This window comes from Rhinopithecus roxellana, chromosome 19 (assembly GCF_007565055.1).
Source record: "Rhinopithecus roxellana isolate Shanxi Qingling chromosome 19, ASM756505v1, whole genome shotgun sequence".
Taxonomy (NCBI): domain Eukaryota; kingdom Metazoa; phylum Chordata; class Mammalia; order Primates; family Cercopithecidae; genus Rhinopithecus; species Rhinopithecus roxellana.
In genome coordinates, this window is record NC_044567.1 from 38,959,678 (window position 1) to 38,985,928 (window position 26,251).

The following is a 26,251-nucleotide window of genomic DNA, read 5'->3' on the forward strand; positions in this document are numbered from 1 at the left end:
CCGGAAGTCCGCGCGGTCCCGCCCCCGGAAGTCGGCTCCGCTCCGCTCCAATCCCGGAAGTTCGCGCGGCCCCGCCCCCGCCAGTTCGCGTCTCTCTGCTGCCGCGCGGGGACCGCTGTGCTCTCGGTAGGCGGCTGGGCTGGGTGGGCTCCGCACTTCCTTCCCGCTCCGTGCCGCGTGTCCCGGCATCCTTGGGCCCACTCCGGACGGGGTTTGCGTCCTGGACCCGCTTGTCGGCTGCTACGTGTCCCGCCCTGCCCGTCGCGGGCGGCCTCGCGGCTGTCCCGCTGCAGGTTGGCCACGGCGGCGGGAGCCCCCTCGACCCGGACAAAGAAACGAGCGCTCGGTGCGATCAGCGGCGCGGGCGGCTCTGCCACCGCGCGTGTGCTTGTGTCCGCGAGTGTGCTTGTGTGTGTGCATTTGTGTGTGGAATGCCGGGTGTTTGGGGAGCAATGCGGTAACTGAGGCCCGGGAGGGAGCCCGGTCATATACCAGCATCTAGGATTGGTTTTGTGATTTGAATCCACTATTTTTTATTTTTTTGAGACACAGTCTCACTCTGTCACCCTGGCTGGAGTGCGGTGGCACGATCTCGGCTCACTGCGGCCTCCACCTCCTGGCCTCAGGTGATCCTCCCAGCTCAGCCTCCTGAATAGCTAGGACCACAGGCGTGCACCACACACCGGGCTAAGTTTTAAATATTTTCTGTGGAGACAGAGTTTCACCACGTTGTCCTGGCTGGTCTTGAACTCCTCGATTCAAGCAATCCGCACGCCTCGGCCTCCCAAAGTGCTGAGATTATAGGCATGAGCCGCCGTGCCCAGCCTGAACCCCCTATTTAATGTCAGAAATTTGACTTCACAGGGAAAGCCCTGAAAAACTACCAGAACGGGGGTCCTTGGGGCCAGTGTTCAGAGCAAACTGTGAAGTGGCAGGGCTGTTGCGGTCCGTGCAGAACCCCGTGTGGAAGATTAGCCCCTTTGGTGACTCGTCGGTTCTGGCCATTTTAGGACGCTCCACTGTGCAGTCTGAACTTTCAGCAGGTGGAGGAAGGCAGAGAGAGAGCTGAGACTGTTGGTCTGTGCCAGTACGGCCTGAAGCCATGAGGGGAGTTTCAGTTCCCTTTCTTGGTGGAGGCCAGCACAGGGGAGAGGGGGTGCTGATAGGTGCTAGAAGCTCAAAGGCTGCTGGGGGTAGCGGCCTCCTCAAGACATTAGGTTTCCAGATAGGATGGACAGGTGGTGATGCAGCTGTAGCTTGTGAGTCTGAGGGGGAAACAGCCCCCGTGCAGTCGGTGTCACTGTGAACGGAAGAGGGTCTTCCTTACACAGGAAACGGGGTCTCTGGGGAATCCAGTGATGTTCCCCACCGCAGAGAACAGGTCAGATTGGCTGATGGTGTCGGGCTGCAGGTGACTTAGTTGGGGGACCTGCTCTTGGCCTCCAGCCTGGGCCTGATGGCATGGGCGCCTGCCTGTGTGCAGGCCCAAGGGCTCAGCTGCCTCTGTCTGTCCCCAGGCCCCTCCTCCTGTAGAGAGTGGTGCTGCTGTCTCGGGATGTACCTGCAGGTGGAGACCCGCACCAGCTCCCGCCTCCATCTGAAGAGGGCTCCAGGCATCCGGTCCTGGTCCCTGCTGGTTGGTAAGGCTCTCGGTGTCCCTCCCCAGAACCCCAGAATTGGAAGCATGACTTTCAAAAAGGATGAAAATGAAACAAAGTATTTTCTGTTTTTTTCTATTACCCTGAAGTCGAACAGCTCTTTTGTTTCTTTGTATCCATGCAAATTTTATCCTGTGTACTCGGTTTCACAGATAATGCATGTCTATTTTGTCCCCTTTTAACCACTCACATCCAGAGTATTTAATACTCTATGAGCTTTTCTGAGGTCGCTGTATTTTCCTTTGTACTTGTTTTGAACCGTGTGATGGGTGATCGTGGGTTCCCATTTCTTTTTTTCCGTGATCCTCAGACCTCTTCATAGGACTCACAGTCCACTTAGCCTCCTGTCCTCCGTCCCTACTCACCAGTAGGGTCCTGTACCCTTGGGGACAGCTGCACTTGTGTTGATACCGTGTGAGGAGTGGTGCTGGCTGTACCTCAGCAGCTGTGTCTCTGGGGCCCACCTTTTTTGTGACACGCCACAGCCTCCTGTGTGTTTTGCGTGGCACGCTGTGTTGTAATTCTTTGTGCACAGTCTTCAGGCCTCACCACGTGCTGCTGGAGTAACACCCATGTCAGTTCTGGAGCCTCACACGGTGGATGTGTCCAGTAAATACTGTGAATAGTGTATACTGTGTTTTGTTTTTGTTTTCTTTAGTGATGAAGTCTCGTTATGTTGCCCAGGCTAGTCTCAAACTCCTGGGCTCAAGCGATCCTCCTTTCTTGGCTTCCCAGGTAGCTGGGATTACAAGCGTGTGATGCGACGCCCAGCTATACTGCATTATCGAGCCAACTTCCTGGCTGTTTCCCCTACTCTGAACCTGGTGGTCTGTAACCCCTGACCACAGCTGTTCCTATAGTGCGAAGGGCCTGCTCATCAGGGGCTGTGGCTCGTGGTCCTGCTGTACCGGGGAGGAGGTGGGGTCTTACCGGGATCAATAGACAGGCAGTCACTTTCTCTTCATAGGAATCTTGTCGATTGGCCTGGCTGCTGCCTACTACAGTGGAGGTAAAGCACCCCCTGCCCCGCCCCCCCGTGACTGTCTCAGCTGTTTGGAAAACAGAGAAAAGAAGGAAAAAACATCCTTTGTGACCGTCCATGGGGCAGCCTTTAGGATCGGCATCTCTGCCCCTTAATTGCTGGTGGGCACCGCGTCCCTCCACGCACTGCTGTTCTTCCGCACGCCCATCCCGCCCAGCACCCAGCCTGCATTTCACTTCTTCTTAAGTCTTCTGCATTTTTGGGTCATCAGATATTCCTGGAAAGATGCTCTTGAGTATCTGTCTAAGATCCAGCTGTGGGGTGAGGCATACTTCCCACCCTGCCACCACCACTGGGCCTGCCCAGACAGGCAGAGGCCCTGTGCACCCCACCTGCCTCTCTCATGTGGACTTTGGGGGTCAGAGCTGGGTGGGGTGTGCCGCATGTGGGTCCTGAGTGGCCAGGGCAGGGTCAGCAGCACAGGAAGCTGCCCAGGCGGTCCTTGCAAGCGTGGGGGAGGCTGCGCTAGGCGGGGCCTCCTGTGGGCACGTCCCTGGAGCTCACAGGCTGGCGCCCTATGTCCATCTCCAGATAGCCTGGGCTGGAAGCTCTTCTACGTCACAGGCTGCCTGTTTGTGGCCGTGCAGAACCTGGAGGACTGGGAGGTAAGCTGGCTCGGGTGCAGGACAGAGTGCGGGGCTGTTCAGCTCCTGGGTTTTCTTGCAATGGGAATGAAAGGAGGAGGAAGGGCCATGGGTGGCCTAGCGCCTCCCCGTCCTGAAGCGTTGGTCCCTGCTTGGAGGTCTCCGTTCATCAGGACATGGCCCCTGCACTCACCTGGGACCATTCTTGGCCAAGGAATCTCCCGAGGGCATTTTTCTCTTAGAGGCTTCCTGTGACTGTCTTCACCAAAGTGCTTCCTTCCCGGAGTTGCCACGATGGGATGCGAGTCAGCTTTCCCCGTGGTTGGCCCTCCCACCTCGGAGCCCCTCTTGAGTCCTTTCAGCCTTCTGGACCTCCCACCTCAAGGACCCCTCTTGAGTCCTTGCTGCCCTGTCCTCCATGCCCGCATTTGCTGGTTCCACTGCCTCCCTGTGCTTGTTTTGCCTGCAGTGGAGCAAGCACCCTCTGCACCTGCCCAGCTCCTGCACCTGCCCAGCTCCCCAGTTCCCAACAGGAGTCAGGTTGGCTGCAGATGTCCAGCTCTGACAGAGCAGCACCTGCAGCTTCAGGGCTTTGGATTCTGACTGGGAGGGGCCCCAGCCCCTCTTCTTGAGTGTCTACCCTGGTGAGGGTGGGGGTGATGCCCCAGCGGCCTTGGGGTCCCTGTTCCTGGAGGTTCATGGTGGTCAGTGCCTGTCGGTTTCCAGGAAGCCATCTTTGACAAGAGCACAGGGAAGGTTGTTTTGAAGACGTTCAGCCTCTACAAGAAGCTGCTGACTCTTTTCAGAGCAGGCCACGACCAGGGTGAGTTGTGGGGAGCCTGGGGACGCGGGGCACTGTGGGCATCTGGGTGACCCATGGGACCTGGCGGCGGGGGGCCTGGAAACACCTTTGGTCCAAGCTCACCTGCTTGGTGACCAGGGTTGTGTCCTGCCCGCTGGACGCAGGATCCCACAGATACGCCCCACCTGCTCACCTGCTCGGCGGGGTCCTAGAGCCTCCTGGGTTCTTTAGAGGTTTGGCCCCTGGTGAGGTGGGAAGAGCAGAGGTCTGGAGGAGCAAGGGTCTGGCAGAGCAGGGGTCTGGCCCAGCGTGCGTGGGCAGCCTCTGTTTAGCTGTATTCTCCCGCCTGCCTGGCAGCCACTTGTCCCCAGGTACAGTCTGGCCCCAGCGGCAGGTCACGGCAGGGGCAGGGAGAGCCATGGCAGCCCACGGGCGTTCCGGAGTGGGGCAACCTGGCTTCTTGCGGGCCTTGGCCCTGCTCCAGCTTTCCTGTGGGTTCTACTGGGCCTGCAGTAGGGGCTGGAAGGTCCGAGGAATCCCTCACCCTTGAGCCTGGGCAGTGGCCCAGCTGTGGTCAGTACCAGTTTCCTGTAGATGCTGCTGCACAGACAGAGAGAGGCCCCAGGGTCCGGCTGCCCATGCATAGCCCCAGAGAGGGGACAGATTCTGGCGACCAGAGTTGCTGGGCAGTCTTGGGTTTAGTGCCACAATGCTGTGCTTCTGACAGGCTGCTTCCTAGATCCCTGCAGGGACCTGGCCAGGGCATTGGCCCCAGGTCACCGTGGCTTTGGGGAGAGGAGTTGCAGGCCTGGCCTGGGCTGTGAGAGGCAGCTGTGCCGTTTTCTGACAATGGTTGGGGCCGCCCTGGTACCCAAAGAGGTGGCTTCCCTGAGTTGCCACAGGAAATTGCAGGGTGGCCCTGGCTCAGCAGCCAACCTTGGGGAAACAGTACAGCGTAAAGATGGCGGCCTCGCACTGAGCGGGTCCCCGTGGTCGGCAGTCACAGGAGAACCAGCAGGCTGTGCACGTGGCCTGCCAGCCTGCACCGCGGGCACGTCCTTCCCACCCGGAGGACCCTACACTACTGTCAGGGCCACAGCAGTCCTCCAGGACCCAGCCTCAGGCAGGAAACAGCAAATGCTTTTGCTGCCCACCAAGTGCGGCTGTCGCTCTCGATGGCGCCAGTGGCCCTGGTGTGACTGCCGGGCAGCACGTGTGGGCGGGGACGGCTCGGCCACTGACCGTCTCCCCACAGTGGTGGTCCTGCTGCACGATGTCCGCGACGTAAGCGTGGAGGAGGAGAAGGTCCGGTACTTCGGGAAGGGCTACATGGTGGTGCTCCGGCTGGCGACGGGCTTCTCCCACCCCCTCACGCAGAGTGCAGTCATGGGCCACCGCAGGTAAGGCTGTGGGACTTTGATCTGGCTGGAGCTGCAGCTGTGTCAGGTGACTCCCATTCCTGACCGCCCAGAGCTACGGGGCAGCTGGGAGAGATGAGTTTGTGGACGGGACACAGAGGGGCCCACGTGAAGCGTGTGCAGGCTCAGGGGCAGCCCCCGTGGCTGGGAGGGTAGGAGCAGGCCAGGAAGTTCTGGGTCCAGTTTGGGAGCCCCAGGGGCTGCTGGAGGTGGGTGGTCGAGGGGGAGTCTGCTGTGGGGTCTCATGGCACCCTGTGCCGAGGTGACCTGACCTTTCTCCCATTGCCGGCCTCGCCCAGTGATGTGGAAGCCATCGCCAAGCTCATCACCAGCTTCCTGGAGCTGCACTGCCTTGAAAGCCCCACAGAGCTGTCTCAGAGCAGTGACAGTGAGGCCGGCGACCCTGGGAGCCAGAGCTGACAGCCCCGGTATGCCTGAGCCTGTGCACCACCCACAGGACCCGTGGCACATTCCTGGTGTGCCTGAGCCCGTGCACAGCCCACAGAACCCCGTGGCCTTGGCTTCAGTCGGTGCCTGCAGCCGAGTCGGCCTCTTGCCTGCTCACGCTGCTGCTTTCACACTGCACGAAACAGCAGGCCGGACCAGGACACCCAGACTTTCTCCATCGTGAGGCCTGGGCCTGCCTTCCTGCAGCCGGAGGTCTCGCCAGCCCTGGACTCCTGCTGGGGGCACAGCCAGACCTCGGGCGAGTGGAGAGGCCGGGCCCCTGTGGGTGCTGATGCTGCGTGTTGTCCCCGACACAGTGTCCTCTCCCTGGGTGGACATCCCAGCGGTCAGGTGCTTCCCCAAGGGCAGCGAGGGGCAAACATCCGGGGCCTACCTGGCTGTGCACGCTGAAGCCACACTGTGGAAGCTGCCCCTCCCCAAGGACCCACCTCCCTTGATGATGCCAGGATCTCGGCACATAGACCGCTCTGCCCCTGTGGTCGTCACAGAAGGGTCTCTCTGTTTCTCACCCTCAGCCTCAGCAGAAGCTGCGAGGCCAGAAAAAAGGTCAGGTCTTCTAGTATTGTGCAGTGCTTAAAAACCGGGAGCTCCGGCCGGGCGCAATGGTTCATGCCAGTAATCCCAGCACTTTGGGAGGTGGGGAGGCCAAGGCGGGAGGATTGCTTGAGGCCAGAAGTCCAAGACCAGCCTGGGCAACACAGCAAGATCCTGTCTTTGCAAAAAAACTTAACAAGAAAAATTAGGAGATTTTCTGCAGAAATTGAGTTCCAGCCTCTCTCCCCCACCTCATAGGAGCTGAATGCCAACCATCCTGACCCGCTGGGGCTCTTGGTCTCCCGAGTGCACCCACGTCCTCCCAGGTGCAGTGTGCACCGAGAGCGCCTGGCCTGATGCCCCGGCCTGTGAACCGGGGACTCCTGGGTCCTGTGAGCCCCGAGGCGGCAGGCCCAGGAATGGCTGGGTAGGACCGGGAACGCCTTTGCCCCAGGTCTGGCTGTGGCCTCGGTGAAAGCCGACGAGAGAGGTGGGACCCTCCTCCTCAGTAGTGGCTGCCAGCCCCTCTCTGCAGGACATGGTCATAATAACCATAAATAACCCTTCGCATGTCACCCTTAGCCTCCACTGTTTATTTCCGAAGAGTCAGTGTCACAAAGCGGGTCTCCCTGTGCTGCTTCCTTCTGTGTTTTCTAGTCTCTCCCCCAGGGGTTGCCCAGGGCCCTCAGGAACTGTGTGTGGGCCAGACACTGCTGGGCCACAGGGTGCAGCACTCACGTGGGCCCCTGTTGCCCTGGCTGACAGTTGGCAGCGCAGAGGCCCCCAGCCCACAGCAAGAGCCCCCTGGCATGAGCTGTCCCCTCAGGGGTCCTGAGCAGCGTCCCTGCCAGGGCTGGTGGGTGGGGGTGGGGGGGTGGCCACCTCGCTGAGGTCCTGCAGTAGAGCTTGCAGCCGCTGCAGGCTGGGGTGCACGTTCTCCTCCAGCCACTCTTCCACGGCATCCGGGTAGAAAGCCAGCTGTAGGGCAGCCTCCAGCTCCTGCACGAGGGTGCACCACTGCGCCAGGAGGCTGCGGGTGAGGGCGCCGTGAACACGCAGTCTGCACACTCGGGACTTGCCCTCAACCCCATGGTCAGTACTGCCCTGTGCCTCAGCTTACCTATCTGTAAAATGGGGCTACTGACCCTATCTCATCGGTGTGTCTGGAGGAACAAGTCAGTGACAGCTGCATATCTGAGGCCAGAGGGCCCTTTACAACTAGGGGCTCACCCTCCACGCTCTCTCTAGTTGAGGGACATGTCAACAGCAGCAGCAGTCCTCAGGGAACCCACGGCTGCACAGCCTGTAAGAGCCCAGGGTCTCACCTGAGTGCTGTGGGCTGGATGTGCTGAACCATGACCGGGTGGATGAGCTTCCGCCGGCGGTGGTAGGGGCTGAACCAGCCGGTGACGTACCTGGGGCAAATCCACATACGGGTGTGCCGTGGGCTACCAAGGCAGCCGTGGGGCAGCTTTACAGTAATACAGAAAATGTTTTAAGAGTGGGGTAGACATTTCTAAGTCTTATGTCCCCCAGAAAGTCTTTGTGAAGGATGAGGCTGCCTCCTCCTGTGCCTGGGGGTGGGGTGGGGCTTGTGAACCTGCCCCGTCCCTGCCTGCTCACCCACACCTGCCCCTCACCTGCACCTGCCTCCCACCCACACCTGCCTCCCACACTCACGTGTTGCCCTCCAGCAGCGCGTCCACAGAGCTGCGCAGATGGAGGCTGACTTGTGTGACAAGGGCAAGGATGTTGCTGCCAGGGAAGGAGCCGGCCCCCTCCCTGCAGAAAGCCCTGCTGAGAACAGCTGTCTCCACAGGCGGGGGAAGGGGAGAGAAGGAAGGGGAGGGGGGAAATGGGACGGGGAGGGCTGCAGGGTGCTTGCCTAACAGGGTCCATCATCTCCAGATTGGAAATCCCAAGAAGGTTCTCCACTTTCGCTTTAGCATCTCCATCAAATCCTCCTGAAATCACAGAGTGGGGCAGCTGGAGGGACCTCTGGAGGAGGGCAGGGGCTACACTGGGACCTGCAGGCCTAGGTGCTGGGGCAGTAGGCGGGCAGCCTGGAGAGCCACTGGCCAGACCCAGCCCTGCGTGTGCCGGCCCCACGGGGACCTGGGGGCAGATGGGCTTGCTGCTTCCCTTTAAACATGTGAAATACATTCGTTATTTTAAAAATGAGAAAACAGAAATAAGACTGTGTTGCCAGCAGCAACACCCAGACAGCAAGTGGTTCTTCCTGCTGGGCACAGCCCAACCCGCACAGGTGTCCAGGGCTCACGCAGCGTTTCCCACTGTGGTTCACACAATCAATGGAATATTCTAGAGCACCCAAAACAAACCCATGAGGCCTGTGGGCACCAGCACCAGCGCGGACAAATCTCCGAGCTGTTCATGGATGTACTGGCTGCACGAGGCTGACGGCTGGAGGGCAGTGCCCCAGTCCCAGGGGTGGCGGGTGGGGCTGTGGGCAAGGGACGCTGCAAATACCATCCATATTAACGCAGCTCTTTCCTGTGGGGCATGTGGGTGTTTTTTTTTTATCATTTCTGCCCTTTTCTAAGCAGTTCAGACTCAGCAGCTAAGTCAATCTGGTCTCATTCTGTGTCCTCACTGGTCGCACCCCCGTCCCTGGGCCGCCGCGCCTGGGGGTCCTGCTCTCAGCACGTCTCGGCCATTTTTCTTTGTGTCAGCACCACGCGGTCACTAATTTCCTGTGTGGCCTGCGAGTTTCCACGCACACGGCTCATCTGGCCAAGTCCCCTGCTGACCCCCAGGGGCTCCCAGGGCCTGCCCTTGCCCATAGGTCCTCCTGCTCCCTCAGGCAACCTGGAAGTCTAAGTGCTGGGTCCAGGGTGCAGGGCCTTCCAGGGCCAGGCACCTGCGCCCCACACACACCTGCTCGGCCAGGTGTGCAGGATGTGTGTGCAGCAAAGGTGGTGCTGCTCCCCACATCTGACCTGCGTGCATTTCTGCGGATTCACTGTGTCTGAGGGGTGCGTCCTGCGTCACTCTCCAGCCTGCTTTAGGCTTAGGCTTGGAGACCTGGGTGCAGGCCCGGCCTGGGTGGACTTCAGGGCAGGCAGGTGGCTGAGCTGGGGCGGTGAGACCTCCTCCTGCTGTGAGAACCACCGCGGTCCAGCAGGGTGGTTGGAGCTCTGGGTGCTTGGCCTCCTGCCCTCTGGGTCTTTCTGGGAGGGGCTGGCGGGGCTTGGGGTGGCCAGACCAGACGTACCGCGTAGAAGCAACTGTAGACAGGCGGCCAGGGACGGGACTCCTGCAGGGAGCAGCTCGCACAGCACAGAGAAGTGGTCGTACCTGGGTCCAGGAGAGGGGCGCTCAGCTCCACAGCCCACCCCCACCAGCCTGACACAGGTGCTCTGACTCGGGACATCCCTGCTCTTGTTCCAGGGCCGTGGGGGCAGCCTGATCGCCTCAACCCACGGGGCCCAGGGTTTCCAAGACGGGTTCTGTGTGGCAAGGCTCTCACATCAACTCCATTCTAGAAACCGGACGAGTGAAGAGCGTGGGGATTCCTTGCTGTGATCTTTCCAGAGCCACGGGAACTCTGGGTGGGCCTTGGGTGAGTGGCCGGTCATTGTCCCTCCCCCCAGCACCTCTGGCCTCTGAGAAAAGGGCTCCTGCTCCTAGGGGCTGCCCTTGACACCCCGCTCCTAGGGCCTCTCCTGCCCCACCCTCTCCCTCGGCTGCCTCCTGTCTGGCTGGTGGGGGTGGCAGCTTTTCCCCAAGACCCCATGAGGAGGGTGCGAGATCAGGCCTGGCAGGCAGCAGGTCACCGGCAGCATCTTTCCCAAGCGAGGGCTGGGGGACCTCAGCCTGGCCTGGGGTGGGAGTCGGGGCTTCCCACTGCCGGGTAGGGTGCCTCCACCTGCCTGTGCCTCAGTTTCTTCAGCTGTGAGGTGGGTGACAGATGCCGCCCCAGGTGTGAGCACAGGTGAAGGCTGGGCGATGCCTGACGCCACAGCCCCAGGCTCGCCTGAAGGATGTGCCGCCCCTCTGGGGAGGAGGAGCCTCGCCCTGCTCTACGGACGGTCCTGGTTTATGCAGACAGAGCTGTATCCCAACAAAACAGTGGGAACTATCTGGAAGCTTCTAAAGAGCCGCTGCCAGCTCTGGACATGCATGGCAGCTGTGAGCTGCCCCGTAGCAGGCTGGCCCACCAGGCTCTGCAGTCCCCACCATGAAATTCTTAACTCCATCCGAATCTGAGCCTTGTGGGTCAGGGCACGGGGCCCCTGGCGGGGTCCTGCCTCCAGCCGCTTGCCTAGCCCACGGCACCTGCGCCATCTGCCCCCCAACCCTCTAACTTGAGATGAGGCCCAAGGTCAGGACTTGGCCGGCGACCAGGGGTTTATCTGTAGCTCTGCTTTTCACATGGTGTCGTCAGGGGAGCAGGGACCTGGGAGCAGCAGGGTGACACCACGGAGGGTGACGCCATGGAGGCCCAGCTCCTTCATGAGACTAACAAGGCCCATTCTTGCCAGGCAGGACCCACAGTCACGGGATGTTTACAGCTGAGGAAGCGCTTAGACACCTGCAGGGGCCACTCCTACAACAGCGGACAGCCCTGGCGTCCCCACACCCACGACAGCATGTGCCTTCTAGGTCACCACAGTTGGGCTTCCATAGGCTACACACTGAAATGTCCAGGACAGTTTTCTCTAAATCCATAGAGTAATACATTCTTTTTTTTTTTTTTTTTTGAGACAGACTTTTGCTCTGTCGCCCAGGCTGGAGTACAGCGGCGTGATCTTGGCTCACTGCAACCTCTGCCTCTTAGGTTCAAGTGATTCTCCTGCCTCAGCCTCTTGAGTAGCTGGGATCATAGGCACATGCTGCCACACCTGGGTAATTTTTGTATCTTTAGTAGAGATGGGGTTTCACCATGTTGGCCAGGCTGGTCACGAACTCCGGACCTCCAGTGATCCACCTGCCTCAGCCTCCCAGAGTGCTGGGATTACAGGCGTGAGCCACCGTGGCCAGGCATGAGCCACCGTGCTCAGCCCATGGAGTGACACATTCTGTCACACTGTTGGCCAGGCATGAGCCACCGTGCTCAGCCCATGGAGTGACACATTCTGTCACACTATTGGCCCACCCACAGATAGCACAGCTTAGTGTTTACATAGACAAGACCCTGATATGAGAAAAACAGAAAACAGAGCCGGGCACGCTTGTGCTGGCCTTCCAAGGGCCCTACCTCTGTCACTGGGCACCTTTTGGTGACCTCCCCTCACTGCGCTCAGCCTTGAATTCTTTCCTGTGCAAGACCCGAGAACCTTCTCGTGGGGTCTGAATTGAGATGGCATTTCTAGCAACTGAGTGAAATCCTGAAAGAACCGAAACCCCTCCTTGTGCCACAAGCAAGACACACACACACAGCCTCAGGTGCAGTGCACACGGGCGGCATGGGGGCTGGGGACCATGTGTTTGTGACCCTGAACACATGAGCAGCATCCCTCTGTGGCCGCTCTGGAATGCAGGGCCCAACCCCAAATGGCTGTCTCCTGCAGCTCTTCTCAGAGGCCTGGGCTGCTTCCCCTTTGACCGACCTGGGAAGGCCCTCAGCAGACGCTGGACAGGCCGATGTGGTGACCACCAGAGCTGCCCTGGACCCTCTGACTGGCCAGGGCTTACCTCTGCCAGCCGGTCAGGATGATGCCCTGCAGTGAGTCCGTGGGCCTGCTGCCTGCCACCTGCAGCCACTGCACGTGGTTCCTGAGGTGGTGCTTGATGGGGGGCACGGCCTGGCTGGGCCCCGTGGCACCCTTGAAGGCACTGGCTGCCCATAGCTGCGGAAAGCCACACCGCCAGTACTTCTGCATGAGGAGGACTGAGTGAGAAAGCAAACAGGTGAGTGGCTCCCGGGGAGGTGGCCGACATGGCCCCGGACATGTCTCCCGGGGCTATACCCAGAGCTGACATGGAAGCCGCCTGTGACAGCCAGGCCTGGGTCCCAGCGTGGGAGACTCCAGAGTGTACACGGCCAGCCTGGGTCCCAATCGGGGAGACTCCAGAGCTTACGTGGTCCCTGGTTCACCTACTCACTGGAAAACACTGGTGGAAAACACTGGTAGAATGGGGAGGTGAGGCACCGGTGCAGGGCGGCCATCCTGAGGCGCCATGGGCTGGGGTCTGCTGGAGCTGTGCCCTGGCCTCTACCCATGCAGGCCTTAGGCTGGGCAGTTGGGCTGCAGGGTCACAGGGCCAGGGATGGCCTTCCCAGTCATGTGGCCACGACAACACACCCCAACTTGGCACTGACCCTTGCTGTGCACATCCAGGTCGGCCGTGTAGTCCCAGAGCACCGGCTCCACCAGCTGCGGCACCCCGGATGCTGCAGATGGAGCAGACGGAGCGGACGTGAGGTTGGTGAGATACCCGGACCACACCCTCAGCCCCTCGGACCCACCTGTTCTCGATTTGCCTGAAAGTGTGAGCACAGATATCTTTTTAAAACAGACTTGGCACTATGCTGGGTTTGGACAATGAATGCCACAGCCACACAGCGCCTTCCCAAGCCAGCGCCCATTGCAGCGACCCTGCTCCCACTGCTGCTCTACCAGGCCATGAGCCACAGGCACAGCTGGACCACGTGGCTGAATGGAGGTCACTCTAAGTCATCTGTGTGGCCATGCATGGGTGGGAGCTGCCAGGCCAGCACGGCCCTAGGACATCCTGGCTCCCAGCTCTGCCATGGGGCTCACTGAGCCTTAGGGCTCTGTGCGGAACAGGGCCAGGTGTCTGAGTACCACCTCTTGGCCCAGAAAGGTGCTCAGCAGTTCATCCCAAAGCCTCAGGCAGAGTGAGCAGGGCCCAGGGTCTGGAGGAGCTGCCAGCGGGAACCTCGGCCCCCAGTTCCAGCAGGGCTGGCCTTGGAAGAGGCTGCCACGAGGGCGGGTCACTCCCAAGCTCTCTAGGCCACCGGGCAGGCCCGTGCTCTCCTGCCCAAACCTCCACGGCTTCTAGGGAAACGACTCAGACCCGGTGTCGGGGATGCAGGAGGTGGTGGTGGCAGGTCTGTGCGGGGCTGGGGCTCACCCTGGGGCCCACTTCCTACGGCACCTTCTTTCTTTGAAGCCGTGGGTCTTGGGCAGGTCAGTGGCCCACCCCTCCCCCAGCCCCGTTGGCCGACCTGCGAGCTGGTCCTCAGGCAGGTCTCGGAGCATGTCGTCCCACACCAGGGGTGTCACGCTGGGGCGCCGGGCCTGCACGCGGCTGGCCACCGCCCGCATGTGTGACAGGCACAACTTCCCCGTGCTGTTCTGCTCTTGCTGCAGCCACCGACGCGAGGCCTCCCCCTCTCCGAGGTAATAGACCTGCAAGGGGGGAGCGGGATGGGGTTGCCTTGGCAGCCCTGCACACCGGTGGGAGGGTCCGGGGTTCACACCGTATCCTGACAGAGAGGGGCCACTGCCTGTGGGGAGGAGGCCAGGGAGGGGCTCGGGGCCTTTGCTACCACCCCCAGCATGTCCCTGTCTTCCTCACTGAGCCCTGAAGTTCTACTCCAGGTTTCCTGTGAATGTTCACAGCAGCTCTTCTCACAGCCGCCAAAGCGGAGACCACAGGGGTCCATCCCCCATGACGGACCAGCATAGGGCAGCGTCCCCCACCATGAACACGGCTCGGCCTCAACAGAGAGCCAATCTCTGGCGGCCAACGGCCCAGAGGAACACAGGTCATACACTGTGTGACTAGGTGCCCGTGGAATGCCCAGGCGCACAGATCCACCGAGATGGGAAGCAGACCGTGGTCGCCGGGGGCTGGGGGTGGGTGCGGGGCTTCAGTATGGGGTGATCATCCACACCATGAATGTGTGGAAGAGGTGCTGACGTTTATACTTATTATTTTGGAGACAGGGTCTTGTTCTGTCACCCAGGCTGGAGTGCAGCGGCACAACCTCCATCTTGGCCCACTGCAAGCTCCGCCTCCTGGGTTCAAGCGATTCTCCTGCCTCAGCCTCCCGAGTAGCTGGGATTACGGGCACCCACCACCTCACCTGGCTAATTTTGTATTTTTATTTTTTTAATTTTTTTTTTTGATGGAGTCTTGCTCTGTCGCCCAGGCTGGAGTGCAGTGGCTTGATCTCCGCTCACTGCAGGCTCTGCCTCCCAGGTTTACAACATTCTCCTGCTTCAGCCTCCCAAGTAGCTGGGACTACAGGCGCCCCCCACCAGGCCTGGCTAATTTTTTGTATTTTTAGTAGAGACGGGGTTTCACCGTGTTAGCCAGGATGGTCTTGATCTCCTGACCTTGTGATCCACCTGCCTTGGCCTCCCAAAGTGCTGGGATTACAGGTGCATGCCACCATGCCTGTCCTAATTTTGTATTTTTAGTAGACACGGAGTTTCACCACGTTAGCGAGGCTGATCTCGAACTCCTGACCTCACGTGGTCCACCTGCCTCAGCCTCCCAAAGTGCTGGGATTACAGGTGTGAGCCACTACGCCCGTCCTGTTTATTTATTTATTTAGAGCTGGAGTCTCGCTCTGTCGCCCAGTCTGGAGTGCAGTGGCGTGATCTCAGCTCACTGCAACCTCCACCTCCCGGGTTCAAGCAATTCTCGTGCCTCAGCCTCCTGAGTAGCTGGGATTACAGGCGCCCGCCATCACACCCAGCTGATTTTTGTATTTTTAGTAGGGATGAGGTTTCACCACATTGACCAAACTGGTCTCAAACACCTGACCTCAGGTGATCCACCCACCTTGGTCACCCAAAGTGCTGGGATTACAGGTGTGAGTCACCACACCCAGCCTATATTTTAAAATGGTTAGAATGGTAAAACTTATGTGCATTTTACACACTCTGATTTCCTTCAGAAAAAAAAAGGAAACTTCTGGAGCTAAAATGTTTAGCTTGGGTTCCCCATGAGCCACAGCCCTGCAGAACCTCCCAGCCCCGTGGGCACCAACCCTGGTCCTTTCAGCTCCGCATCCTGCCCAGGCCCTGACTGAGCTGGAGTCCAGTGAGTGGAGGGAGGGACGAGGGTGGGGACTCACTGGGCTGGAAGGGGCACATCTCCGGCACCGCCTGGGGACCACCTTTTCCAGTGGGTGCTTTAGGGTCCAAATGCAGAACTTCCTTCCTCTCAGCAACAAAAGGGTGTCCCTCGAGTTGCACCCTGACTCGCGCTGACTGCTGGTCCTGGGGTGTGAACCTGCTCACCACCCACAGGCCTCTGCCAACCCAGCTGCCCAGGGTGGTCTCATCTGACACGAGGGCACCTCCCTTGGGCTCTGCAGGCTGTCCCGTGCCAGGCCGTCCATCCACCCAGAGAAGATGCTGGACGGGGCTCCCTGAGGGGAACAAGCCTGGCTCTAGGCCTCAGTGCCTGGACGATTTTCCTATTTAAAAGGACAAGCCATGATAGGGGAGAGTGTCCTGCGCAGAGCTGGGGTGACGGCACCCACCTCGTCACACCCGACGTGCAGCCATCGGGTGCCTGGGTGCAGCTCCAGGACCTGGTCGATCATGGCGCCCACCAGTGCCAGGGACTCTGCCTCGTGGGGGTTCAGGGTGCAGGGGAAGGGGCCCACCTCCCGCAGGTGGGCGAAGGCCGCATGCTTCAGCACAAACTGTGGAGAGACAGGAGCTCACGTTGGGGGCGGAGGACGGGGCTCATCTCCTTCTGCCCACCTGGGGCTTCTGTTTCAAATCTACGGATAATACAAAAACATTAGGCCAGGCACAGAGGCTCAGTCCCGTAATCCCAGCACCTTGGGAGGCTGAGGTGGGCAGAATGTTTGAACTCAGGCGTTGAGACCAGCCTGGACAACATGGTGAAATCCCATGGAGTCTCGCTCTGTCGCCCAAGCTGGAGTGCAGTGGCACAATCTTGGCTCACTGCAACCCCTGCCTCCCAGGTTCAAGTAATCCTCCCGCCTCAGCCTTCCCAGTAGCTGGGATTACAGACATGTGCCACCACGCCCAGCTAATTTTCGTATTTTTAGTAGAGATGGCATTTCGCTATGTTGGCCAGGCTGGTCTTGAATTCCTGACCACAAGTGATTCGCCTGCCTTGGCCTCCCAAAGTGCTGGGATTACAGGTGTGAACCACCGTGCCCAGCCTATGTAATTTTTTTTTTTTTTGAGATGGAGTCTGGCTCTGTCGCCCAGGCTGGAGTGCAGTGGTGCGATCTCGGGTCACTGCAAGCCCCGCCTCCTGGGTTCATGCCATTCTCCTGCCTCAGCCTCCCAAGTAGCTGGGACTACAGGTATCCGCCACCACACCCAGCTAATTTTTGTATTTTTTTTTTAGTAAAGACAGGGTTTCACCATGTTAGCCAGGATGGTCTTGATCTCCTGACCTTGTGATCCACCCACCTTGGCCTCCCAAAGTGTTGGGATTACAGGCATGAGCCACTGTGCCCAGCCATACATTTTTTAAAAAGAAAATCAGTTTAAGAAAAAAAAAAGTGGCCGGGTGTGGTGGCACCTGCCTGTGGTTCGAGCTACTTGGGAGGCTGAGGCAGGAAGATCACTGGAGCCTAGGAAGTTGAGGCTGTAGTAAGCCATGATCACGCCACTGCACTCCAGCCTGGGCGACAGAGTGAGACCCTGTCTCTGAAAATTAAAAAGAGAAAAACGTGTATGTAGGAAATACCACTATAACTTTGCATAGGAACAGAGACTCTGTGGCCTCGGCCTATGGTTGCTCACTGCCCCCTTCCCCCTCAGTGTGGAAACCACAGCTTTGCTGCCAAAGGGGCAGACTTAACTTGAGGTTGGGTAAAAACCCACCCCTTTTGAGGGCACTGTCAGTAGAAGTAGCAACTGGAGAAAAGACCCAGTCTTCCGCTTGCCAGGGGTCAGTCCCTGCTGGGGAGAGCCAGGACTGGCTGGAGATTTAACGGGTGACCCTGGAAACACAAAGCCAGATGGTGCTGCACACTGTCCTCAGGCCTGGCTGACAGCAGCCACACACACGTGCAGGGACCTGTGAGGGCCAGGTGGGAACTGCGCAAACCTGGGGGTGCACCCCCCACCGCCCACACATAGCCCTATGGCAAGGGGAGGAGGCCTGTGGGCTCAAGGTGTGGGAGCACAACCTCTGCCCAAACCCTCGGCTGACGACCAGCTATGAAGAAAGAGGGGTGACCCTAGGAAGCCAGGATAAAACGTAAAAATAAGAACCAGGCCGGGCGCGGTGGCTCAAGCCTGTAATCCCAGCACTTTGGGAGGCCGAGACGGGCAGATCACGAGGTCAGGAGATCGAGACCATCGTGGCTAACACGGTGAAACCCCATCTCTACTAAAAAGTACAAAAAAAACTAGCCGGGCGAGGTGGCAGGCGCCTGTAGTCCCAGCTACTTGGGAGGCTGAGGCAGGAGAATGGCGTGAACCCGGGAGGCGGAGCTTGCAGTGAGCTGAGATCCAGCCACTGCACTCCAGCCTGGGCGACAGAGCGAGACTCCGTCTCAAAAAAAAAAAAAAAAAAAAAAAAACCAAAAAATCTCAGCACAGACATCAGTGAGCACACACGGCCCAGGGCAGGTCCTGCAGGTTAAATGCAGACCACTTGCTAGAAAACAACAAAACGACCATCACCAGCCACCGGGGAAAGGAGTAAACATTCAGCTTTGCTATAATGTATTCATTGAAATGTTCAGTTCTCAACCAAAAATTCTGTGATGTGCAAATAAACTGGAAAGTAGAATCCAGTTCACAGACTCTGACTCTCAGTGGGCCCACATATAGAATTTATCAAATATTTCAAGAAAACTACTATGAATATATTCTAAGAATGAAAGGAGGCTGGGTGTGGTGGCTCACGCCTGTAATCCCAGCACTTTGGGAGGCCGAGGCGGGCAGATCACTTGAGGTCAGGAGTTCGAGACCAGCCTGGCCAACATGGCAAAACCCCATCTCTATGAAGAAGACAAAGATTAGCCGGGTGTGGTGGCAGGCACTGTCATCCCAGCTACTTGGGAAGTGAGGCAGGAGAACTGCTTGAGTTCGAAATGTGGAGGTTGTAGTTAGCCGAGATCACGCTGTTGCACTCCAGCCTGGGCGACAGAGCGAAACTCTGTCTTGAGAAAAAGAAAAAAAAAAAAATTGCACTTAGGGAGGCAGAGGCGGGAAGATCACTTGAGCCCAGAAGTCTGAGACCAGCCCAGCAACATAGTGAGACCTCACTCTTCACAAAAAGAAAAATAAACAAAAAAATTAACTCAAAATGGGGCCAGGTGCAATGGCTCACACCTGTAATCCTGGCACTCCAAGAGGCTGAAGTGGGGGAACTGTTTGAGGCCAGGGGTTCAAGACCAATCTGGGCAACATAGTGAGACCTGGTATCTCCACAGAATAAAAAAACTGGCCAGGTGTGGTGGCGCACACCTGTGGTCCCTGCTACTCAGGAGGCTGAGGTGGGAGGATTGCTTGAGGTTAGAAGTTCAGGGCTGCAGTGAGCTGTGATTGTGCCACACACTCCAGCCTGGGTGACAGAGTGAGACTGTGACTCAAGACAACTTGAATGTTCAAGGGTTCTGAGAAAGAATAAAAATACCACACTCAACATGGATCATAGATCTAAATGAAAAATGCACACAAGTTAAACTTTAGAAGAAAATACAAGAAAAATCTCTGTGATCTGGTGATCACAACAAGTTTTCAGAAATGACACCAAAAGCATGTAAGCTCCACACTGGGAGAAAATACCTGCAAATTCCATCAGAGGACTTGCATCTAGGACATATAAAGAACCTTAAAAACTCAAGTTGAAAAAAATGGGTAATACACACAAGCAGTTATTTCTAGTATACCAAGGAAGTATACTAGGCCGGGCACCATGGCTCATGCCTGTATTCCCAGTACTTTGAGAGGCCAAGGCAGGCAGATCACCTGAGGCCAGGAGTTCGAGAGCAGCCTGGCCAACATCTTGAAACCCCATCTCTAATAAAAAGACAAAAAGTTAGCCGGGTGTGGTGGGGCGTGCCTGTAATCTCAGGTACTCAGGAGGCTGAGGCAGGAGAATCACTTGAACTCGGGAGGCGGAGGTTGTAGCGAGCCAAGATTGCACCACTGCACTCCAGCCTGGGAAACAGAGCGAGACCCTGTCTCAAAAACTAGCACACAAGGGTATACTAATAGCAAATGTACACATGGAGGGTCTTCCTCAGTAAGAAACCAACCCTTTGACATGCTGATTTTGGATGTCTGGTCTTCAGAACTGAGAGAACATTTCTGTTGTCTTAAGCCACCTGGTTTGTGGCAATCAGTTCTGCCCTGACAACAGTGTCTTTTAAGGAGATGGCAGGTGTGAGTAGTCAGAGCTGTGCTGTGACTTGATGCGGTGGGGAGAGCGGCACGGAGGGGCAGAGTGGCCCTGGGAGACCCGTTAAGAGAGTTTCATGGCGAGTCAGTGGTGGTTTAGACGGGGTGGTGCTTGCATGACAGAGGAGGAGGAGGAGCAGCAGCAGCAGGACCAACATGGGTCAGGGCGCGGGTGGGTGGTGGTGCTGACCGTGGCTGGTCTGCTTCTGGTGTGCACACCAGAGGCTGGAGGAGGCCCCTCAGTGGAAGTGACCAGCAGGCAGCTGGGGATGAGGGTCTGTAACCCAGGAGGTCTGGAGTTGCTGAGGTGTAGACAGAAGTGGAAGAGGAAGATGAAGATGAAGAGAAAGCAGGAGCAGAGATGGCACCATCTAGAGAGCGTGGGACAGGGGCCGAGAGGAGCCTTGGGGACCGCCAGCTACAGAGAGGCAAATGCAAATAGACACCGAGGAGGCACAGTCAGAGGCAGGGGGAAGCCGGAAAGTGTGGGGCTCAGGAGAGCCGCTGGGGATGCCAGAAGCTACCGAGGGGTCCAGCCGGAAAGGACTAAAACCATCCCTGGACTTAGTGACCTGGGGGACCCTGGTGGCCTTGGGAGAGACGTTCTGTAGAGAGGTGGCAGGAGGCTAAGAGCGCACGCCAGGTCCTAGGGCAGAGTGTGACGGGGAGAACCAACTAGAAAGGCCGGAGGACCAAGCTGTGGGAAGGAACTTCGGTGGCATGGCCAGAACACCGGCGTGTGTAAGTGAAAACAGCCTTCCCCGCCGCAGTGTGTGGAAATAGAAACCAGAATGGTGTATCTGTTAGAGAAATAAATGGAACCTAAGAGCCATTAAATCAAACTGTGGTGGTTAATGTTGCATCACTTCCTGTCTGTTTGATACAGATGTGAAAAAGAGTATGTGTGTGTGTGTGTATATGTATATATAAAAGAGTATGTATATATATAAAAAAGAATGTGTATATATGTATGCATGTATGTGTGTACATACATGTGTGTATATGTGTGTGTGTGTATATATATATATAAGAACATGTGTGTGTGTGTGTGTATATATATATTATATGGCCGGATCTCAGCTCACTGCAAGCTCCGCCTCCCGGGTTCCCGCTATTCTCCTGCCTCAGCCTCCCGAGTAGCTGGGACTATAGGCGCCCGCCACCGCGCCCGGCTAGTTTTTTGTATTTTTTTAGTAGAGACGGGGTTTCACCGTATTAGCCAGGATGGTCTCGATCTCCTGACCTCGTGATCCGCCCGTCTCGGCCTCCCAAAGTGCTGGGATTACAGGCTTGAGCCACCGCGCCCGGCCGTATATATATATTTTGAGATGGAGTCTTGCTCTTGTCACCCAGGCTGGAGTGCAGTGGCATGGTCTTGGCTTACTGCAACCTCCACCTCCTGCATTCAAGCGATTCTCCTGCCTTAGCCTCCCGAGTAGCTGGGACTACAGGTGCCCGCCACCATACCCAGCTAATTTTTGTATTTCTAGTAGAGACAGGGTTTCGCCATGTTGGCCAGGCTGGTCTCAAACTCCTGACCTCAGGTGACCCGCCAGCCTCAGCCTCCCAAAGTGCTGGATTACTGGTGTAAGCCACCGCACCTGGCCTGAAAAGCACCTTTTCTTTCTTTAATACTGTGTTTTACCTCACATAGTAATATTCTGATGAATACAAGTTAAAAAGGAAACCACCTCCCAGCCTCCAGGACCCCCTTTCTAGCTCTTTCCTTCCATTCCTCAGGCAGATAGCCTGCCCCAACCTGCAGCTCCTTCCTAGACCAAAGTCCTCTCTGTGTTGTGCTGAGCTGCGCTGCCTGCACCCCAACCACAGGCCCGCTACACCTACCCCTGGGCACAAGCCTGGCCCAGCCTGCAGCTTCTGGACTCCACGCCTGGCACTAGGTAACAGGTAACTTCCATCCTGCCACTCACCTCCATGTGTCCAAATGTCTGCACCAAGGGAATCACCTCCAGCTCATTGAGTCCAGCCAGATGCAGGATCTCTTTGATTTCAGAGGGGCTGGAGAGACAAAATTCATGCAGAGAGGCTCACGTGGGCAGCATGTGATGTCCACACGCCCCCAGCCCTTCCTCATCAGGCCCTAGGGGGCTCTCCAGGAAACGGTGAGGCCCTCACTCCACAAAGCTTGATAGATATCCTGGTTTCTGGAAAGGTACCTGCTCTAAAATTTGGGAAGATGATGTTCTAGCACGTCCTCAAGTAACAGTTTGCTTTTCATCCCGCAACAAGAGAATGAAGTCATCACATTTTACAAGAAACTACTCAAGGCCGGGCGCAGTGGCTCACGCCGTTAATCCCAGCACTTTGGGAGGCCGAGGTGGGCAGATCACTTGAGGTCAGGAGTTCAAGACCAGCCTGGCCAACATGGTGAAACCCCGTATCTACTACAAATACAAAAATTAGCTGGGCCTGGTGGCAGGCACCTATAATCCCAGCTACTTGGGAGGCCGAGGCAGGAGAATTGCTTGAACCCAGGAGGCAGAATTTGCGGTGAGCCGAGATCGCACCACTGCACTCCAGCCCGGGAGACAGAGCAAGACTCTGTCTAAAAAAAAAAAAAGTGCTACAGAAGGAGCCACAGTCTACCCAGAGCCAGGTCAGCAGACCCAGAGCCAGGTCAGCAGCTGCCCGAGGGCAGGCCCACCACAGGGCCTCAATCTGAAATCATCCCTGGGGCACACGTCCCCTGCCGGAGGGTCACATCCTGGGAAGGGCTGACTGCTCTGGGTCAACCTCTTTGTTTTTCACAAATGAGCTGTCATTTATGAATTTATCTAAAAAAAAAAAAAAGCTATTTCTAGTTTTTGTATGCGTTTGAACCATTTTAGGCTAATCCATTCTATCGATTTATGAGTTATGTAAAGTCTTTAAATATTCCTGTTTCAAGCTTCAAAGGAACCCTGGTACTTTACTTTTTCACATCAAAAGACAGAACATCTTCACTGTAGGAAGAAAACTAGAAAAGTATGAAGAAAATGCAAACCCTTGATCATCTCATCGCAGGCCAACACCCTGGCTCACTGTTCCTCTCTTCTGGTCTAACCACATGTGGGCTGCATGGGGTGTGGGTTGTTTTGACACATGGAGCCGAAGTCCTCCCAGAACAGACGTCACATTACTTTCACCAGCAGGTAGTTTTCCTCTTTCTCATTCTCATCAACACAGAGTCTTACAATTATTTATTTATTGTATTTATTATTATTCTTATTTTTTTGAGATGGAGTCTTGCTCTGTCACCCAAGCTGGAAGGCAGTGGCGTGATCTTGGCTCACTGCAACCTCTGCCTCCTGAGTTCCTGCGATTCTCCTTCCTCAGCCTCCTGAGTAGCTGGGATTACAGGTGTGCACCACCACACCCAGCTAATTTTTTTTTTTTTTTTTGAGATGGAGTCTAGCTGTGTCGCCCAGGCATGATCTCGGCTCACTGCAAGCTCCGCCTCCTGGGTTCCGGGCATTCTCCTGCCTCAGCCTCCCCAGTAGATGGGACTACAAGCGCCTGCCACCACGCCCAGCTAACTTTTTATATTTTTAGTAGAGACGGGATTTCACCTGTTGGCCAGGATGATCTTGATCTCCTGACCTCATGGTCCACCCGCCTTGGCCTGCCAAAGTGCTGGGATTATAGGCGTGAGCCACTGTACCTGGCCACGCCTGGCTAATTTTTGTATTTTTTTGGTAGAGACAGGATTTCGCCATGTTGGTCAGGCTGGTCTTGATCCACCTGCTCAGCCTCCCAAAGTGCTGGGATTACAGGCATGAGCCACCGCGCCCGGCCCGAGTCTTACAATTTTTTTAGAAGCCTTACCAGTTTGGTGGCCAGGATGGTGTTGCATTGTTGATTTAGTTTCTTTGATTTGAGTACTATGAGGGTTTAACATTTTCTTTCTTTCCTTTTTTTTTTCCTTTTTATTTGAGACAAACTCTGGCTCCATTGCCCAGGACTGGAGTGCAGTGGTGCAATATCAGCTCGCTGCAGCCTCTGGCTCCCAGGTGTTAATCCAAACTGGACCATTTTGTAAGCCCCCTACCATTTTCCAGACCCAGGCTGAAGTGAAACATTCCACAGGGCTTCGGTCTGCCCAAGATCCTGCCCAACATCCTGACCACATGGCCCAGGAACATCCCAACCACCTGACCACACGGCCCGGGAACATCCTGTCCACCTGACCACACGGCCCGGGAACATCCCGACCACACCTTGTTGGGTTGAAGGAATATCCCAACCACCTGACCACACGGCCCGGGAACATCCCGACCACACCTTGTTGGCCAAAGACCCAAGTGAAGGAACATCCTGATCAGATTCTGCCGGGAACAAGGACCCAACTGCCTCACCACAGGAACGTCTCTCAACATCTTCCCGGCAGCAAGCCCTACTGCCCAGCCCCTCCCGTCCAGGCCTGGAAGTGCCCAGCCTGTAAGCGGCGGTGCGCTCTGGCATTAAGCTGGTCCCCCACCTCTGTAGGTTTCTGCAACATACCTGTGTTGCTGTAGAGCTGCCCTCTCTTTCTTTAACCCTTGCCTTCCCTTTAAAAAACCTAACACCAGGCTCAAGTCATCCTCCTATCTCAGCCTCCCGAGTAGCTTGGACTACAGGTCCATGCCATTATCCATGGCTCATGTCTGTATTTTCTGTAGAGATGGTTTCACCGTGTTGCCCAGGCTGGTCTCGAACTCCTGAGCTCAAGTGATCCACCCACCTCGGCCTCCCAAAGTGCTGGGATTACAGGCATGAGCCACCGCGCCCGGCCTTAACATTTTCTTATACGCTTATTGGCCTTTTTTGTTTCTCCCTTTGGGATTGGCCAGTTAGTGTCCGTTGCACATTTATCTTTGGGGCTGTCACTGATTTTCACAGAGACCTGTGATTTTAACGCGGACCAGGGGCCTCCCATCTCCACCACACCTGATTTTATTGATTTTTTCTCCCCTTTAATTCTTCACTTCTCTAACTCAAGGCTCAACTGTGGCCTGAAGAGCAGTCTCTCCCCATGCGGAGGCCTTCTCTAGCCTTCTCTAGCCCAGTCTTCTCCAGGCCTTCCCGTCAACAGAGGAAACGCCTGCAGGACAGAGACAGGAAATACAGCTTTTCCGTGTAGGGGACGCTGCTGATGCTTACTCGCCCTTTAAATGTTTCAAAATTCTCTCCAGTGACTGAAATGAAACTTTGTTTTCATTTTATGATTATTTTTTACAATTAAAGAGATGAATTTTAAAAGACAAAAAAGTAATGTACCCACCACTGTTCATTTCCTGACTGTTCCACCCGCACCTCCAGGTTGCTGCTCCTCCCACCCTGCGGAACCTCCCCTTCCCCACTTTCCCACCGCGCCCGTCCCTGCCACGGGCGGTGGTACCTGTAGGCAGTGTTACCTGTAGGCGTACTTGGCCCTCAGCAGCCTCAGAGAGCCCTCGTAGGGAAACATGTCTTCATACTCAATGAGGAGGCCGTTTGCACCTAGTGCACGGAACAGAGGAAAAATCTGGGGGGTAAACAGGAAGAGGTTAGGAAGAAGTGGCTGCTGGAGCATGAGTGACATGGCATGTCCACAGAGGGGAGACGCTTTCCCTTTCAGCCTGTGGAGACTGTGGGAGTTGCTATTCCTATTTTTCCTAGGAACCTTAAATCCGGAATGTGTACTTTATGTTATATGCCAAATGAAACTCCCCGTTCCAGTGACTGTTTTGCACAGCAGGGGAGATATGCTATGAAACAGGGCTGCTACTCAATAGGTTAGTGCTAGTGGCTCAGCTTGGGAGGGATGGCTCCGGCCAGCAGGGAGCCACTGAGAAGCAGCTCTTCACGTACAGGGGCCCAGCAGGGCAGCCAGGCTGAGAGGCACTGGCAAGGCACAGGGGACAGGAAGCCAGGCTGAAGGAGAATGGCAAGGCATGGGGGATGGGGCAGGAGGAGCTGGGGCAGGGGGAGCAGGGCTCTGAAGGGTTGGGGTCAGCACCCGGGGGAGGTGAGAGGTGTAGAACTCATTTGTTCCTGGGCTGTACTCATGGGGTCCCTTCCCCCTCATTCTTCTCCCCACTTCCTTCTCTTTTTTTTTTTGAGATGGAGTCTTGCTCTGTCACCCAGGCTGGAGTGCAATGGCGCGATCAGGGCTCATTGCAACCTCCGCCTCCCGGGTTCAAGTGATTCTCCTGCCTCAGCCTCCCGAGTAGCTGGGACTACAGGGGCCTGCCCCGACGCCCAGCTAATGTTTGTATTTTTAGTAGAGACAGGGTTTCACCATGTTGGTCAGGCTGGTCTCGAACTCCTGACCTCAGGTGATCTGCCCACCTCAGCCTTCCAAAATGCTGGGATTACAGGTGTGAGCTACTGTGCCCAGCCTCTTTTCTTAACATACGGGGTCTCATTCTGTCGCCCAGGCTGGAGTGTGCTGGCATGATCATGGCTCGCTGCAGCCTCCAACTCCTGGGCTCA

The 26,251-nt window shown here is 56.7% G+C and overlaps 2 protein-coding genes across 7 annotated transcripts in view; one reads left to right on the plus strand and one right to left on the minus strand.

Annotated features, from left to right (window-relative positions):
• Positions 1 to 7,081, plus strand: LOC104654993 (cytochrome b-245 chaperone 1). 3 transcript variants are annotated; one of them, XM_010354370.2, is made up of 7 exons: positions 1 to 126; positions 1,518 to 1,640; positions 2,626 to 2,667; positions 3,232 to 3,305; positions 4,011 to 4,107; positions 5,342 to 5,486; positions 5,804 to 7,081. In XM_010354370.2, the coding sequence occupies exons 2-7, from the start codon at positions 1,556 to 1,558 to the stop codon at positions 5,922 to 5,924; spliced, it is 564 nt and encodes a 187-aa protein (XP_010352672.1). In that variant the 5' UTR covers positions 1 to 126; positions 1,518 to 1,555; the 3' UTR covers positions 5,925 to 7,081. The 3 variants fall into 3 exon arrangements, with proteins under 3 accessions (XP_010352672.1, XP_010352671.1, XP_030778414.1); XM_030922554.1 differs by having other exon boundaries at positions 62 to 346; XM_010354369.2 differs by lacking the exons at positions 4,011 to 4,107; positions 5,342 to 5,486; positions 5,804 to 7,081 and adding an exon at positions 3,527 to 4,004 and having other exon boundaries at positions 47 to 126.
• HEXD (hexosaminidase D) overlaps positions 7,079 to 26,251 on the minus strand; it is a 25,666-nt gene continuing 6,493 nt past the window's right edge. Inside the window, exons 3-13 of one of the 4 annotated variants that reach the window (XM_010354371.2) lie at positions 25,192 to 25,301; positions 21,730 to 21,817; positions 15,937 to 16,101; positions 13,663 to 13,846; positions 12,793 to 12,864; positions 12,165 to 12,360; positions 9,742 to 9,824; positions 8,392 to 8,470; positions 8,187 to 8,288; positions 7,832 to 7,921; positions 7,079 to 7,536 (exon numbers count right to left, since the gene is read on the minus strand). In XM_010354371.2, the coding sequence (XP_010352673.2) occupies positions 7,329 to 7,536; positions 7,832 to 7,921; positions 8,187 to 8,288; positions 8,392 to 8,470; positions 9,742 to 9,824; positions 12,165 to 12,360; positions 12,793 to 12,864; positions 13,663 to 13,846; positions 15,937 to 16,101; positions 21,730 to 21,817; positions 25,192 to 25,301 (1,377 nt within the window). In that variant the 3' untranslated portion in view covers positions 7,079 to 7,328. Of the gene's footprint in view, positions 7,537 to 7,831; positions 7,922 to 8,186; positions 8,471 to 9,741; positions 9,825 to 12,164; positions 12,361 to 12,792; positions 12,865 to 13,662; positions 13,847 to 15,936; positions 16,183 to 21,729; positions 21,818 to 24,724; positions 24,879 to 25,191; positions 25,308 to 26,251 lie in introns of those variants that run through there. The other 3 variants (XM_030922551.1, XM_030922552.1, XM_030922550.1) reach the window with 3 other exon arrangements.